Below are 17,535 nucleotides of genomic sequence, written 5' to 3' on the forward strand. Positions count from 1 at the left end.
ACCATAAGCTTTGGCTCTTTCTTGTTGATTCCTACAAAAATAAGTTCATTTGTTGGCTTTTGGTACCCATATAACTTTGGGTCCATTCTTGTTAGTTCTAGAACCCTTTGGTACCCATTTAGTCTTGCCTAGATATGCAAATTTTTTCACATGACAATAAGAAATAGTATGACCATCTCGGTTACAATATGTGCATGTAAAGTGAGGTAGACTAGATGATTTCACAAAAAAGTTTCTCAAGAACTTTTATTTTCTACTAGGATCATAACCAATATCACTTTTTGAAAAACCACATGATTGACTTCCTACCATGAGATCATAGCCTTCTTTGCCTCTAGTGAAAGTATATATGTCATTCTTTAGGCTTTTCACATGGGCTTTTAAATCAACAATTTCTTTCTTATGTGAAGCACATGTAGCACATTGAGATTTAGCTAAAAGTTCTTTTTCATTTATTTTCAAAATCTCAATTTCTTTTAAAAGCATATTGGTCTTCTCTCTAAGGGTTTGGTTTTTAACAAGCAATTTACCAAAATCATCAAATAGTTTGTTAAATGAATTAGACAACTCATCATATGACAAATCTAAGTTATCATCATCATTTTCGCTATCAAAATCATTTTGGCTAGAAATACTTACCCCATCATCAAGTGCCATCATGCACATGTTTGCTACTTCATTCTTTCCTTCTTCTTCGGAGTCCTCTTCATCACTATTGAGCCAATCTGCCAACATTGCCCTTCCTTTGTATTTGTTCTTCGTCCTCATTGGGCAATCCATCTTCATATGTCCGAGCTTCTTGCATTCAAAGCAAATTGGTGGATCATCTTTGCTCTTTCTTTCTTTTGAGTCACTCCCTCTTTGTGGCTTCTTCCCTAAGTTCTTTTTGAATTTCATGAACTTTTTGTATTTCTTAGAGAAGAGTGCCAAGTCCTCCATGTCACTACATAAGCTTTCCTCATCTTCTTCACTAATGGCATGGGAGGAGGAAGACTTGAATGCAATAGTCTTCTTTTTCTTCTCAACTTCCTCTTCTTCTTGAGCACTCATGAAAATTTCATGGTTCATGAGTGAGCCAATTAATTCTTCCAAGGGAAGTGTTGAGAGATCCTTGGCTTCTTGAATGGCAACCTCCTTTCCTGGATAAGCCTTGGTGAGACTTCTCAAAATCTTGGTCACCATATCCTTTTGAGTAAGTACCTTGCCAAGAGAATTCAAACCATTAGTAATTGTAGTGAAGCGAGTATACATGTTAGCAATGGTTTCATCTGCTTTCATCTTAAAGTTCTCATATTGAGTGGAATAAACTTGAATTTTAGTTTCCTTCATAGCCCTAGTTCCTTGATGAGTAACTTCAAGCATTTTCCACATATTATAAGTGGTAGAGGCTTGTTCAATATTTTTTAATATGTCTCTATCCAAACCACATATAAGAGCATATTTAGCTTTAGCATTTTTAGAAAGTATTTTCTTATCATTTTCATCATATACCTCATAAGTCTTGATTACTTCAACACCATTTATAACATGTTTGGCAACATAAGGACCACTAGACACAATATGCCACAAATCATAGTCTATAGATTGAAGGTAAGTTTCCATTCTAATTTTCCAATAAGGAAAATCTACTCCATTGAAGTATGGTGCTCTATTTGTGCTAAAACCTTCTAACATGTTATTTTGTGAATTACTTGGAAATGCCATGCTCTAGATTGTGAAATCTAATCAAATAATTTGAGCCCTTGCTCTGATACCAATTGTTAGCCCAAGATATGTTTCCAAGATGGGAGGGGGGTGAATTGGAAATTTAAACTAATTTCGGTAAATTAAAACTTTTGACACAAAATTATGCAATTAGTCACTTAATTAAATAAAAGCAAGTAATTGTTGGAAATTATTTTACAAGGATCTTAGATCTACTCACAAGTATGTTGATTAACACCCTAAATATGAACTTCTAAAACGATTATAAATTAAACACATATAAAGTATGAGAAACCTTACATTGGGTGCAGCGGAATAATATGTTTCCTTCCGTTTAGATCTCTAACTCTTGTATCCTTTCTGTCACAGAGTATTATCAAGATCTGAACCTGGATCTCTTTCTCTCCTTTCTTTAGTGTTGAATCTCCTTCTTGTTGAATGTCTTTCTTCACGATCTTCCTCACTATGATTGAGGTATCACTTCTTGTGTGTGGGCACTACTCTATCACTAAGAGGTTCGAAATTGTTCAAGGAAGAAGAAGAGGGTGAAGGTGGCGGCTAGGTATAGAGAGAGAAGGCTCAGGTTTTTCTGTGAAGGAAATAAGATATGAAGTGTTAAGTGTAAATTTCCTGAAGCCTTCACTATCTATTTATAGCATACCACCTAGGGTTAGGTTTGAATTATTTGGCATTAAAATAATGAAAATATCAGATGATAATGCCTATAAAAGTGGCCGGCCATGGCATTATGGATTTGGGCCTCACTTTTTGCAATTTTGCAGTTTTATCATTTCTGCATCTCATTTTCTCAAAAACGCCAATTTTCAAATTCAACCATTTAAATGCCAATTCTAACTATTTAATAACTATAAATAATTATTAAATAATATTGTCATTTATCATATTTATTAATTGAACCATACAAAGTATCTTAATTAACAAATATGCCCTAAATACTCTTTCTTTACAATTTCGCCCTTACTTAGTGAAAAATTCACAAATAGATATAGTCTAATTTGAGAATTATAATTTATTAATCAAAACCAATTAAATGAGTCTTACCAGTAATATTGTCTCAACTAGTGGGGGGACCATGGGTCTATATAACCGAGCTTCCAATAAGCAGATCAAGAATTTACAACCTAAATTCACTGACTTATTAATTCTTCGTTGAATCCACGCATAGAACTTAGAATTGCACTCTCAGTATATAGAACGCTCTATATGTTCCACCATATAGACACGCCATTAGTTATCCATTGTTATAATCCTAATTTGATCAATGATCCTCTATATGAATGATCTACACTGTAAAGGGATTAGATTACCGTAACACCATATAATGTATTTTATCCTTAAAACACTTAACCACGTATAAATGATATTTCAGCTATGTGAAATGAGTACTCCACCATTTATTTTCGTTTGGTCAAGCTCGAAGGAAATCATCCTTTACTTTCTATTCGCCAGATAGAAGCTATAGATTCCATATTTATGTTAGCGCTCCCACTCAATTGCACTACCGTGTTCCCAAAATGTACGTATCACCCTGACCCAAAAGTAAGCTTAACTAACAAATCAAAGAACACGAATAACACTCTTGAAATTGAGCCTAATCATATCAGGATTTAGATCATTTGATCTAGGATCAACTAGGCGATATTGACTTAAATAGATATTACGGTAAGTTTAATAAATCTATGTCAAAGTTCAATATCGGTCCCTTCCGATGCATACTCCATGCACCTAACCTAAGCTTTACTTTAACCAATGCTCTGGAAAGAACATAGCATTATACCAAATGCAAGTAAACTCTATTGTAGATTATCATATCAGTAAAGCCCTGTGTCTGATAAATCTAGGAATCTTTATTCACATAGTCATGTTTACTTTCCACTGTGTTGACAACACAATAAATATGATCAAGGATGTGAAAAGGGTTTGAAATGAATTTATAAATCAAATAGACAAGCAATTGATAACATGAACCAAAACATACACAAATGAATGAAAAATACTTCTGTTTCTTTATTGATGTTGAATAAAATAGATTACATTGAATTGGAGTTTTATTTAGGGCATAAAACCCAACAGTAATATGGCAAGCAATATATTAAGACAAATAATCAAACTTGTAAAGTAAAGAGTTTAAGGATTAGAAAATGCAAACTCTCGATTTTTACAAGGTTCGGTAGAGCTATGCCACCTACGTCCTTGGTCTTCAAAGCTATGGACCTAGCTTTGAGTTCCAATATCGAGCCAAGTTAACGGGCTTGACTAACCCTTACAACCGAGAAATTTTCACCAAGGTATTTCCAAACCTCTTACAATAGTTTCGCACCCCCGAGGACTATTAACCTCTTTCTCGGATTGTTGTAGTGCCAATCTCCCAATAACCGGGTTGTTTACAATACCGGTGCCAACCTCACCTCAATCACAATATGGAAATGTGTTTGATATTACAAGCGAAATCACTCTAGAAATATGATGATACAATGGAAACCTAGAGTTAAAAGCAAGCACACTCAAGATGAATAAAATCAAATTTTGGCTCAAAGTGTGTGAAAAGTATTTGTTGGATTTCAAACTTGGAAGCTCATTAATCTCACTTAGATAGGTTAGATATTTGAAATAAATGCTCAACCAACTTGTATTTTTGAGTAAAAATCAAGTTTATATAGAGTTAGGGTGAAAAGTAGCCGTTTATAGCCGTTAGCACGCATTTCGAAAAACATTCTAGGAAAACAGACTACCTATTTTAAAACGGACTACCTATCTGCGAAAAACGGACTACCTATTTTCAATAGGTAGGCCGAAAATCAGGCACGTTCAAAAACTTGCATTTTTCGCCACTAAAATGCGCATAACTCTTTACTCGATTATCCGATTTTAAAAATTCCACTTTTGTTCTCTTAGTTAAACAAAATTTGATTTAGAAATTTAATCAAAAAAATTTTGAACTATCGTGTGAGAAAACTTGTTGCACAAGTTAGTGAATGGGCCAAAATTTAAATTTATAAAACTTAGTGTGCTATGCAAATCACTTTAACAAGACTAAAGTAAATTTATACCATTTGATTTTGAGTAGTCTTGATGTAGATGAGGCTCGTAGCTTGATTTGCATGTTTTTGATCCCATGTTGACTTTTCCCGAGAGTTGACTTTTGACTTTGACTTTGACTTTTGGGTTGACTTTTGAGGACCTCTTTTGAATAGGGTCTTGAATTGTTGATCCCTTGATGAATCTTTTGCTCTTGATATGCTTGTTGAATCCATTTAGGGTTGCTTTCAAAAGTTTGGTAAAAATACCAATTTATCATGAAAGGTTTATTTTCTCTTTTAATTTTGCTACAAAATCAACAAATCATTAGTAACAAATAATAATCAAATATTTGTTAATCATCAAAACAAGGAGATCTAAAAGTTTGAGTTAACAGTACTTATTTCTATCATTTTTCAACAGTTGGCATTTCTCATAGCCAATTGTTTCTAGCCGATGCTTATTTTACCTAGTTTTGTGTTGATGGCATAGACCTCGGTTTTAGGACCCAACAATAAAAGTTTACTCGACTGTTTAAAATGATTGATAATTTTCCTTTTTTTTTAGTAGTGATATGTGGTACTTCAAGACCAAATGAAAATAGCGAGATTTCACCTAAAGAATCGAATCTCAACCAACTCCAAGAATTAATGGAACGGTTGAGATATCCCCTCATTCAGTTCAAATTCGATCGAACCCTAGGTCATGCCACCTGAAGAGAGGTGCATAAACCTCTTCCCTATATAAGATGTCATACCTGACCTTGGCAGGGGATCAAAAACTATTTTTTGTAAGTAGAAACTCGACCACTTTTACTCCTTGCATTCAAGAACATTTCTTAATTGCAACTCAAATCAATAAAACACCAAGGGGAGTAGACTATTACTGACACTCGTTGTCAAACTTCCTTGAATATTGGTATCTTTAATTAACATTTATTACAATTTTTGTTTTAATTCTCATTTATTATAACTTCGCATCTGTTGGCTAAAAACCAGACATTAGAGTATAAATAATTCAATAAATTTTGAGAATTTATAGGTGATTCTAATTAACTAAAACGTACATGAGTATAGAAAAAAATAAACTAAAAAGATATTCTAGATACCGAAATAGATAAAAGTTATCAAAATACCTCCTCTTTTAGGCAGTGTCTAATAATTTTTTCCTATTTATGTTATTTATTAAAGTTAGTAAATATTTTGAGAAAATTTAGAAAAATTAATTAATTTCACTTATATATATTATTTTTATGTATTGTGTGTGTATATATATATATATATCCATTGTGAGATTTGTTGAAGCCTTGTTGCTCCTTGTTCTTCTTGCAAAATCTTTGCAAGTGTCTGAACCTTCAGTAACATTTTTGAGTTTCCTTTTCTCTAGACTTCGATTTTGATTGAGAGTAATAGTGTTTATTCTTCAAACTTACTTTCTTAGGTGATCTCCCTCTTTCCAAATACTTTTATTCCTTCTTGGATTCTTTTTCCAATTGTAATTCAAAATCCTTTGACTTAAGTGTGGGAAGAACATCTTCCAATGCAATCACATCTCTGCCATATTTGATGCCAGCCTTGACTTCTAGATATGCGATTGGGAGCAATCTCAATAAAATGATGGTATGACTTTCTTCATCAACTTTATGATTTATATTAGCAAACCCTACAATAATCTCATTAAACCTGTCAATATTATCTTTAAAGAAAGAGAATAAATCATTCTAAAATTATATAGCCTTTCTAACAAATTAATCTTGCTAGTAATTGATGGCTTCATGTAGAATTCTTCAAGCTTGTTCTAAATCCCTTTAGCCGTCCTTTCCTGCGACAAGCTTTCTCCTCACACTATTGGAGAGATACATGATGATCGTGTATTAAGCCATCTCCTTTATTTTTGGTTTTTTTGAACCAGTAATTTCTCATCTCCAAGAACTTTGGAGACTTTCTGGTGCACTAGGATCTCTTTCAAACTTTCTCTCAATAGCGTAAAGTCCCATGTTCTATCGAATTTCTCCAATTTGAATCTCGTCATTGACAACGTTAACTATTTCTTCAAGAATTGTAGCAGAAAGAATCTTGATTTTGCATTCTTGATCGATTACCAAGCTCTAATTTGTAAAGGAATTACGACTAATGTGTAGAATCAAATTAACTAAAACTTAATCAACAAGTAGTTAGCAATGACAAGACTAACAATTCACACTCAATAAATGGAGATTAAAGTAGGGAAGAATAGAGTATTAAAAACCAAAAATGATAAAGTGATAAAACATTAAAATTAACACCAAGATGAAGATATATATTGGTTCAAGTCTTATAGACCAATGTGATCTATGGCTCTACTCCAGTCCTAGAACACCACCAAAATCCTCTTTATTGATTGAGCAAGAATAAGGTACATCACCGTTAAGATCGATTCTCTATTGGACTCTCTCAAAGTATTTATCGCTTATACTCTTATCCAAAAATATTTTTCATTTACAGAAGATTCTTCATACAAAACTCAAACTCAATCTGTCTCTTTTCTCCGTACCTCTCTCTCTACCTATTAATCTTCCTCCTTCTCCTTCTCAATCTCAAAAACTCCTCTTGAAACTCGATCTATTCACCATGCTTGAAATGATAAGTGTTGGTGGTATATATAGGCGTGGGATATGGATCCCAAGGTCGGTGTTGCAAGTGTTAAGTTGTTAAGTTAGTTACGACATAAAAAACTTAACAAATCCTTCATAACAGAATCTCCACGTCAGCTTAAGTTATAATGCTCCTGGATCAAGCGAACACTTTCGGGACTAAGAATTGAAGCACACACTAAAGGGTCTTCCTAGATAGGAGAAGCGACAGCTAGAGTCGACTATTTGGGACTCCCTTCTAGGAGGAAACAACTAGCCTTCCAGAACTCCTTTCTGGAGAAAGACTTGCTTTCCTGAAGACTTTTTTTGAGTGGACATAGACTTCTGAGAACGCCCTTCTAGATGCCAACTAACTTTCCATAACTAGGACACCTTTTGGGGATCTTTTCATTTGGAGAAACTATACCACGATTGTTTTTTACATCACTCACTTGATTATTTAGGGATCCAAGGAGTTTCGAAGAGTTAGGACTTATTGAGGCGACTCTTTGATGGAATATACTTCTCCTAGGGTGTACGTCGATCGGTTTGGTCGATTTACGTTGCATTTTATTCAGCCTAACGTAAAAATTGGGTTACAATAAATCTAAGTGCACGCGCCTAATTAAGAAAAATAAAATTTTAACCTGCCTAATGAATTGGTTGATGTGGTCGGGTTAACCCGCCTATACTGAGCACTAATGTTTATTTTTTTCACATTCAATTGTTATATTTTAGTTCATTGTGATAATGACACAAATACATAAATTGAATTCAAAGTTCAAATCAATCACCATGAAAGAAATATAGTAGTTTGAACTTTCTATTTTTCATAAATATGTATATAAATTATATATAATAGAAACATATATATAAACCTCTTAATCAGGTTGGTCGGGTTAGTTCGGGTTGATTGGGTGGGTTGGTATTATTTTCAATCCGCCCAATATAAAGATTGGGCGGGTTATATTTTCGTCGAGTTTTTTGGTTTGCATTTTCTGTCGGGTTATCTCGGTTTAGTTTGGATGGGTTATTCGGATCGACGATTTACAAAAGTTTATGTACAACCCTACTTCTCCACTTTTCCAGTGAAGTCTTACCTTTCTAACCTTTTATGGTTTTATTTTGAGCATAAAAGGAATCAGATATAATGTTTATGCTCTCAAGAGTTGAAATTCAATAGATAAGTTATAATTATCACATCATATTAAATACATTCTTAGCTTCATTATGCTTCTTGTTTCGATAATAATATATTTTTTTTCTTTCTTTTGTAGATTTGTTGGTGGGACATAAACACTTTTAAAGATTATTTTTTTTTTTTTTGATATTAAAGTTTTATTGTCTAGCTTTCTAGGAGCATCTCTTTCTTTTGTAAGTCACAATATTAATGTTTCGATCCATAGCTTGGTTGCCTTAGTAGCGTTTTGGTTCGGATGAATAAAAATATAGGAATAGGAATAGGAATGGGAATTGAAATATGAATGAAATTGAATAAAATTTAAAATGCATAAAAAAATTAATAAAAAAAATTATTAAATTTTTTCAAATCTTGCATTGGAATGATTTTTCTTTCCATATTAAAATGGAATAGTCATTCCACCAAAATGATGGAAAGAGATATTCCAATGGTTTTAAATGCAACCAAACAAAAAAATAGAATGAAAATTATTTCCTTTTCCTTCCATTCCATTTCATTACCTCCAACCAATTTTTTCTAAATGGAAGAAATCTCTTCACTTTATACCTCTTGAAGTTGTTTTAAAACAATCTAACCACAAAAAAATCTAGTAGTATCTACAATGAGGAGAAGTGTGAAGGCATATAATAGAAGCCACCAATTCCATGTTAGAAAACAAAATCTCTAGTCAAAAAGCAACCAAAATTTCGGAGAAGAATATTAAACAAGTTGATGTCATTCGTAGACTAGTACAAAAATGAAGTCTCTGGAATGTATTATCACCACAAACAAAACAATGTTATAATGTTTACTATCCTAAAGGCATTGACTTTTGTGTCACCTTATTAAATAGAGTTGTTGACTTGATGACTAGCATAACTAGTTAAATACTTCTTGAGATGTTTTAAGAACATTATTTCGTATAATGGAAGCTCGTAATAATCTCACTCTGTTCATCTTGATAATCATAACAACTATATTTCATAAAACCACACTTAGTACAACTACTCCTTGCTTTTCATCTTGTGGAAATATACACAATATAACCTTCCCTTTCCGACTAGATACCGATTCACCCAGCTGTGTATCAACGGGGCTCTACCACTCAAATAAAGCTTTTGTTCTTTCTTGTAAAAACAACCACACTACCATATTGAAAAATAATGGAAGAAGCTATTACCATGTTGAGGCAATCAATTACAACAACTACACAATTAGGCTTGTGGATCCAAATATCCAAAAGGGTAATTGCTCTTCCATCCCAACTACCTATTCATCATCAAATACTCTCCCTTCACCATTTGAATTACAAATTACTTTTCGAAAGGGTGAGAGGTTTTGGTCCACAAATTTTGTAACATATCCAACTTCAGAGCGTGTGTTATTCTTGAGCTGTGAAAACAAAGTGTACAATAATTCTTTATACATAGACACAGCTCCTTGCATAAACACCTCTGATTTGTCTGAAAATCCCAAAACAAGGTTCTTGTACGTTGCTTATGCTAGTGGGTTTAAGTACTCTGATTTGGTCGAGTCTTGCCAAATTTACCAAACTGCCCTCGTATCATCGAAGAAAGATAGGAATTATACGATGATGACTATGTCATACCAAGATGTACACGATGAGTTCAGCTATGGTTTCGAGGCTTCATGGCTCCGAATTCTGCAAAAAAATGTTGAAGAAAATTTTTGCTACATCAGTGAGAGTTACAACAAGGGTTATTGTCTTTATCGTTATTGCAGAGCACTAAAACTGGCACGGAATCTAGTGTGTAGTAAGGACTTCTTTGCTTAAATCACATATAAAAACATATATATATATATATAAATATATATATGTATACTGAAATTAATATGTGACTTTTTAGTAACAATAGATAGTGGATTACGCAGGATTCTGGTTTATATTCGAGAAACGTCTAATGGTGTCAACTGTTCATCTTACTGGTGAGGGTTTCTAATTTCTCTAGAACTCTATTTTGTTTGGAAAGTAATATGTTGCTCATCTATCTTTGAATTTTTCTTCCTGGATGATTTACTCTTCGATCTCGTTGTTTTAATTATTATTAATAATTGTTATTTTGGTTCCCTTGTTTTTGTTGCAGATTTTATTTGTCTACGATGGAGAAACATAGGTAATTTTCTTTTTAATAGTACACATAACCTTCTATTTTTCATTCTAAAAAAAAAATTGACAATACTATTTTTTCTTTGTTAATTAGTAATTTTTTATCCTAAACTTTGACATATACCAAATCATGCCCTTGAATTTTTTTAGCTGTTAAAAATTCTCCCTGAATATTGAAATTGTTAGATTTAAGGACTTTTGTCTAGTTTTATTCAATTTTACTGTTTCAGTGATTGTTTATGTATTAAACTATGCTCCCCAGACTTTGATATCTACCAAATCATGCCCCTCAAACTTTGATATGTACTAAATCATGCCCCTTGAACTTTCATCCATGTTAGAATTTTTTTTACTAAAATTAGACAAAAGTCCTTAAATTTAACAATCTTAATAATTCATGGGGAATTTTTAATGGCAAAAAAATTTCAAGGGGCAGAAGTTAGTACATGTCAAAGTTCAGGAGAAAATATTGCTAATTAGCCTTTTTTTTCTTTACTTCTATGTGCATAGAATAGCATTGCGTACATGTCGCTTTGCAATTAACTAGCGATACTCTTTAAAAGTTATTATATTAAATTATGTTAGACATGTCTTTTAGCATTTTTCAAATTTTAAATGTTAAAAAAGACTGCTGCAATATATACAATTATGTGACTGTTTTGATTAGTACAAGTAATTCATGTAAAAGAAAAAATAAATATTATAAAATTTAAAAATATTATAAAATAATAAAAAATTAAACAAAAAATTAAAATCCTAAATTTAAATTTATTTCTCCCTTTCTTCCTCACCCCCTCTCTCTTTCTTCCTCTTTCTTGCACAGATCTCAGCCCCAGCCTTTGTCAAATATAGGCCCTAGCTTGAGAAATATATTATTTCTTTTTGCTTCTCTTTGATTTTATCTGCCACTACACCTCCTTCTTTTTCATCAAACATATTTAAAATTTATAATTTTACATATGTTATATAATTTTGTTACAATATATAATAACTTATTTATATTTAATTATACATTCTACATAAGATACATAAACACAATTTTAATTTTCTATACATTTATATAAGATAATAAATTTTATGTCTTATATAAATAAATAATAAACATATTGTATTTATAAAATTATATATTAAATTTTAATTAAGACATTATATCAACAACATTATCAAAAACATTATTATAATAAATATATTAGATTAATATTTTATAAAGGCTAATTAGGATTTTTTTTTCACCCCGAACTTTTAATGTACAAAATCATGCCCCCAGAACTTTTTTGGCCGCTAAAAATTCTCTCTGAACTATTGAGATTGTTAGATTTAAGGACTTTTGTATAATTTCATTCAATTTTACTGTTTCAGTGATTATTTATGTACTACACCATGCTCCCCGGACTTCGATATCTACCAAATCATGCCCCTCAAACTTTGATATGTACTAAATCATGTCCCCTGAACTTTCATCCATGTTAGAATTTTTTTACTAAACTTAGACAAAAGTCATTAAATCTAACAATCTCAATAGTTCAGGGGAAATTTTTAACGACAAAAAAAGTTTAGAAGGCATGATTTGGTACTTATCAAAGTTCGGAGGGAAAAAATCTTAATTAGCCTTTTATAAACATTATCAATATAAAAATATAAATATAGTGTTTATATAAAATGTCACATCTAGTTACAATTTCGTGTTTATAAACACATTTCTAAATAACTTATAAAACATAAAATGTTTCTTAAAAAAGAAAAACATAAATATTTTATTTTTAAATTTATTTATGAATTTTTAATAAATAAATTATATTAATTCTATTGAAATATTATCATAATAAACATATTAAATTCATAATAGCAATATAAACAACAATAATAATAATAATCAAATATTTAATAAACATTTATATACGCTGTTTATAAACATAAAAAAAATTTGTAAATATGTTTGTATACATACACTTTTCTAATTTTTTTATTAAATTTTAGTAAATATATTGTATTAATAATATATCAACATACAAATATTGACTTGTGTATTTTTATATATTTAGCTTTATGTACTTTTTTTTAGAAAATTAATTGAAAATAATGAACATGTTAAAATCATAAATATTTATGTTTTTTTCTATTATATATTGTAAATATGATGATTATTTGTAAATATTTATAAAATTGTATAGAATTGTGTAATTATATTTTTTTGCACATTTTTTTATAATATAGTTAATTTTCTTGTATAAAACTGAAAATTGCTCTTAACTTTTTACTATAATGATTTAATTAAGGCACCACACTTTCTAATAAAATTAACATAAAATATTTTTTTTTGAAGACTTATACTTTATTTTATATTTTATTCTTAAAAAACCTATTATTCTAAAAATAAATTTTCATGTTAAAAAATATTTAAAAATATTCATTATTTTGTAAAAAAATTATAAAATACGTAAATTTTATATGAAAAAAAAATTAATAATGTACAAAATGAAAAAAAAAAGTATTTAAAATAAATTTTAAAAAATTAATTAGTTTAATATTTATAATGAATGGGGTGCCTTTATATATTTATAGGGTGAAAATATATTCACTCTTTTTTAAATCTATAACAAAGAAAATAAGTTGAGATTATACTAATAAAAAGAGTATATTGTTCTTGTTAAAAAAAAAAAAGGTTGCATTGTTTAAAAAAACCGAATAGTTCTTTCAAAAATAAAATATGAAAGTGCATTATATAATAATATATAAATAGTAATATTTATTACATTATATAATAATATTTTAATGTCATCTAAATTAATATTAATAAAATATAAAATTGTTATAATAATAGTATTTTACATGTTTTAAATTTGTCAAACATTATTATTAAATAATTTTTTTATAAAAATTATGTATTATTATCTTAAAAATATATATATATATATATATAAAATATAGTCTTGTTAATTACTGTATAATCTTAATTTTTTTAGGTTACAAATTGAATAAGAAAATAACTATAGTAAAGATTATTATGTTCATAAAAAATATTAATTTGTGTTTAAATTTAACAATGTTAAAGGTAGGGGTAAAACAATACTAACTTTGCCATAGGGGCAAACTAATACCATGTCAAAATTGAGGGGGTAAACTAATACTAGTGACAAAAGTTAGGGAGCAAATCCACTAATTGTTTATTACTTCATTATCGAAAAAGTAATTATATCAAGACTTGAACACTTTTTACTATACCACAATACATGAAGCACTCACACTTTTGCGACACTTTATTTTTAGACACACTTTAGGATACTTAGAGCACGTTCACGAGTGCACACACAATGTAGAACACATCTAGCAATTGTGACTTGCTTCCTTCGGTTGCACACACCACAAAGGACCTAAGGTCCATATATATATAGATGGTGTTTGTTGGTGGTGACCAACTAAAAGTTTGTTAGAAATTTCTAGCAATTTCATTGGGCTTTTAGTCTAAAGCTCAATTGTTGTAGAGCACTTATTTTATCTCAATATTATATTTCTATTTCTAGAATGTTGAAAGTAGGGTGTTGACTTTCAACACTCACCCTCAACACCGAGTTTTCATATTTAGTTGTTCTTTAAGTTTCTGAAATCTTATTGTGTTGAGCCTTTTAGTAAATAAGTCTGTTACTTGATCTTACACTTTATTTGGTGCATCTCTAGATCTTCTTGAAGTAATTTTTCTCTTCAAAAATGATAATGCACCTCCACATGCTTCGTTCGTGCATGAAACACTAAATTTTCTGCCAAACAAATAGCAGACTGATTACCACAATGAACAGGCACCACATAATCTGTAAAGTGGTGTATATCCTTCATTAGTTGCATTAACCATGTCCTTTCTTTAGCCATTGTCGCTACTCTATACTCTACTTTTGTGATTGACAATGACATTGTTGGTTGTCTTTTGATATACCAAGATACTACTCTAGATCCAAATTTGAATACATACTTTGTAGTTGATCATCGTATATCATGATCTCAAGCATAATCAACATCACACTTGCCAATGATCTTAACCTCGCCACCTTTTTCTTAGAAAAGAACATAGCTAATGGTATCTTCGACGTACCTCAACATTCATCGAACCGCTTCCAAAAGTGGCTTCTTTGGATGTTGCATATATTCGCTTACTATTTTGACTGCGTAAGAAATATCTAGTCAAGTCAATGTAAGGTAGATTAGACTCCCCATCCATTACCGATACATTGCTCCATATTGCAAGTCCTTCCCAACATAAGCACATAATTTCATCTTAGCTTCCATACGTGTTGAGATGGGCTTATACTCGAGCATTCTAAACCTTCCTCCTTTTTACCAAAGATCTCCCATAAGTCTTGGCAGTGGAGATTTACATTGACCATGTACTGCAATTTTAATTGTTAAGTTTTTTAATTCTACTAATCTCTTGAAGGTCACCCATCATGCAAGCTTTGTAACATTAAACCACACACGATTACTTTAAGAAACTCAACAAAGCATTGATTTAGAATGAACCTGATCCGGCTTTGATACCATTTGCTCCACACTACAACATGTGAAAACGTAATTAATTTATTATCAGAAAAGTAATTATACTAAGCCTTGAATACTCTTTACTATACCACAATACACCAAGTACTCACACTTTTATTTTCATACTAGACACCTTTACAACACTCACACTTTGGGGACACTTTATTTTTAAAAACTCTTTAGAATACTTAGAACACATTCACTACTACACAACACACCTAAGACTTGTGACTTGCTTCCTTTGGATATACACACCATAACAGACCTACGGTCCATAGATATAGATGGTGTTGGTCGGTGGTGACCAACTAAAAGTTTGCTAGAGATTACTGCGCAATTTCTTTAGGCTTTTTTTTTTCTTTCTAAAACCTTATTGCTAGAGAACACTTAATTTATCTCAACAATTTTAGAATGTTCTAAGTATGTGTTGAGTTTCAACAAAAGTCACTATTATAAAACTTTCCACACATATATATATATATATCAAGCCAACAAACACAAGTCACCCACCCTTCATCAAACACAAGTCACCTACCCTTCAAAACCTTCAACTTTTGAGCTCAGGTCCTAGCTATTTGTTATTTTCTATAATGCAAGTACATTTGAATATGATACATTCAATTTTTATATTTGATGATAATTTATTTTCCAATGTCATTTTGGATATCTTGCAGCTCTAATTCTAGCACCAAGAACTATAATTGGACTTTTATTTCTTATTGGTCTTATTATCTATAAATGGAAAAGACGACATTTGTCAATATACAAAGGCATTGAGGAATATCTCCAACGACAAAACAATCTCCTGCCTATAAGATATTCATATTTAGATATTCTAAATATGACAAAATGCTTCAAGATTAAATTAGGTGAAGGAGGATTTAGCTCTGTGTATAAAGGTAAACTTCGCAGTGGTCATTATGTAGCTGTCAAAATGTTAAGTAAATCCAAAACTAGTGGGGAGGACTTTATTAATGAAGTTGCTACAATTGGAAGGATTCATCATGTTAATGTGGTTCGACTAGTTGGTTTTTGTGTTGAAGGTTCAAAGCGTGCTCTAGTATATGAATTTATGCCTAATGGATCTTTAAATAGCCATATTTTTATTGGATGCAAAGAGAGAAATAATTCCATAAGCGATGAGAAAATATTTGATATCTCACTTGGAATTGCTCGCGGTATCGAGTATCTTCACCAAGGATGTGATATGCAAATTTTACATTTCGATATTAAACCTCACAATATTCTTTTGGATGAAAATTTTACTCCCAAGGTTTCAGACTTTGGTCTAGCAAGATTATGTCCTTTAGAGAATAATATAGTCCTAACTGTAGTGAGAGGAACGGTTGGTTATATAGCTCCAGAATTATTCTACAAAAATATAGGAGGAGTCTCTCACAAAGCTGATGTGTATAGTTTTGGAATGTTGTTGATGGAAATGGCTAGTCGAAGGAGAAATTTGAACACACAAATAGATCATTCTAGTCAAATATACTTTCCATTATGGGTGTATGACCATGTAGACAATGTAGGGAGCATTGAATTGGAACACACCATGAATGGGGACAAAGAAGACAAAAAAACAAAAAAGATGCTTATAGTAGCATTATGGTGTATACAAATGAAGCCTTGTGATCGTCCTTCAATAAGCAAAGTCATAGAGATGTTAGAGAGCCATGTTGAGTCTCTAGAAATGCCTCCAAAGCCCTTCTTGTATCCACAAGATTCTTATAATATCGTAGCTGATACTACTAAGAAGACACTAAATACAACATGCTCATCATCGCTTTCATACAACACTAATTAAATTTTAATGGTGATTCAAATAGTTACTTTTTAATTGATGTTGTATTACTTTATTTATCAATCTATATAGTTGTTATTGTACTCAAATGTTATAAAATATCATTTTTCTTATAACTAAAAGGATTTGTATCATAGATTATGTAAAACAATTTGTTTTCTTTTGATTATAAGTCATCAATAATTTATCTTGGATCATTAAGAATTAAAAGTGAAGGATTAGAAAAAGAGACAAATAAATAAATAAATTGAAGGATTATTGTAAAAATGCTAAAATACCAACAAACAAAAGACTATATGTGTTTGTATGAGAAGTGAATCCGCCTACCCAATGGATTTCTTGTCACCCACTCATCTAGAATATAGTGATAAGTCTCTATTTCACTTATAAATATTGTCAATTTATGTGTTAATATACTTAAATTGAATATTTATATTATTAATTAGTGTAATTTTTATGTTTAAGGCTATTTTGAAGAATAATCATTCATTTGGAGTCGTTTGAAAAGGTTTTAACACATTTATGTGGAAAATAGAAGAAGT

General features: G+C 30.8%; 1 protein-coding gene across 1 annotated transcript; it reads left to right on the top strand.

Moving 5' to 3' along the window:
• The first annotated feature begins 9,389 nt into the window (after positions 1 to 9,389).
• Positions 9,390 to 17,076, top strand: LOC115711449 (rust resistance kinase Lr10). The gene is made up of 4 exons (XM_030639793.2): positions 9,390 to 10,309; positions 10,428 to 10,481; positions 10,640 to 10,669; positions 15,864 to 17,076. Exons 1-4 carry the CDS (start codon positions 9,460 to 9,462, stop codon positions 16,994 to 16,996), a joined length of 2,067 nt encoding a protein of 688 aa, XP_030495653.2. The 5' UTR covers positions 9,390 to 9,459; the 3' UTR covers positions 16,997 to 17,076.
• Positions 17,077 to 17,535: the final 459 nt, after the last annotated feature.

This window comes from Cannabis sativa, chromosome 3 (genome assembly GCF_029168945.1).
Source record: "Cannabis sativa cultivar Pink pepper isolate KNU-18-1 chromosome 3, ASM2916894v1, whole genome shotgun sequence".
Taxonomy (NCBI): Eukaryota; Viridiplantae; Streptophyta; class Magnoliopsida; order Rosales; family Cannabaceae; genus Cannabis; species Cannabis sativa.

What these genes read in the sequence shown, in the direction of transcription:
- LOC115711449 (XM_030639793.2), top strand. Translation starts at nt 9,460, where the DNA reads ATGGAAGCTCGTAATAATCTCACTCTGTTCATCTTGATAATCATAACA. An exon ending in GTCAACTGTTCATCTTACTG is followed by an intron (nt 10,482 to 10,639) that starts GTGAGGGTTTCT and finishes TTTTTGTTGCAG; the next exon opens with ATTTTATTTGTCTACGATGG. An exon ending in TCTACGATGGAGAAACATAG is followed by an intron (nt 10,670 to 15,863) that starts GTAATTTTCTTT and finishes GATATCTTGCAG; the next exon opens with CTCTAATTCTAGCACCAAGA.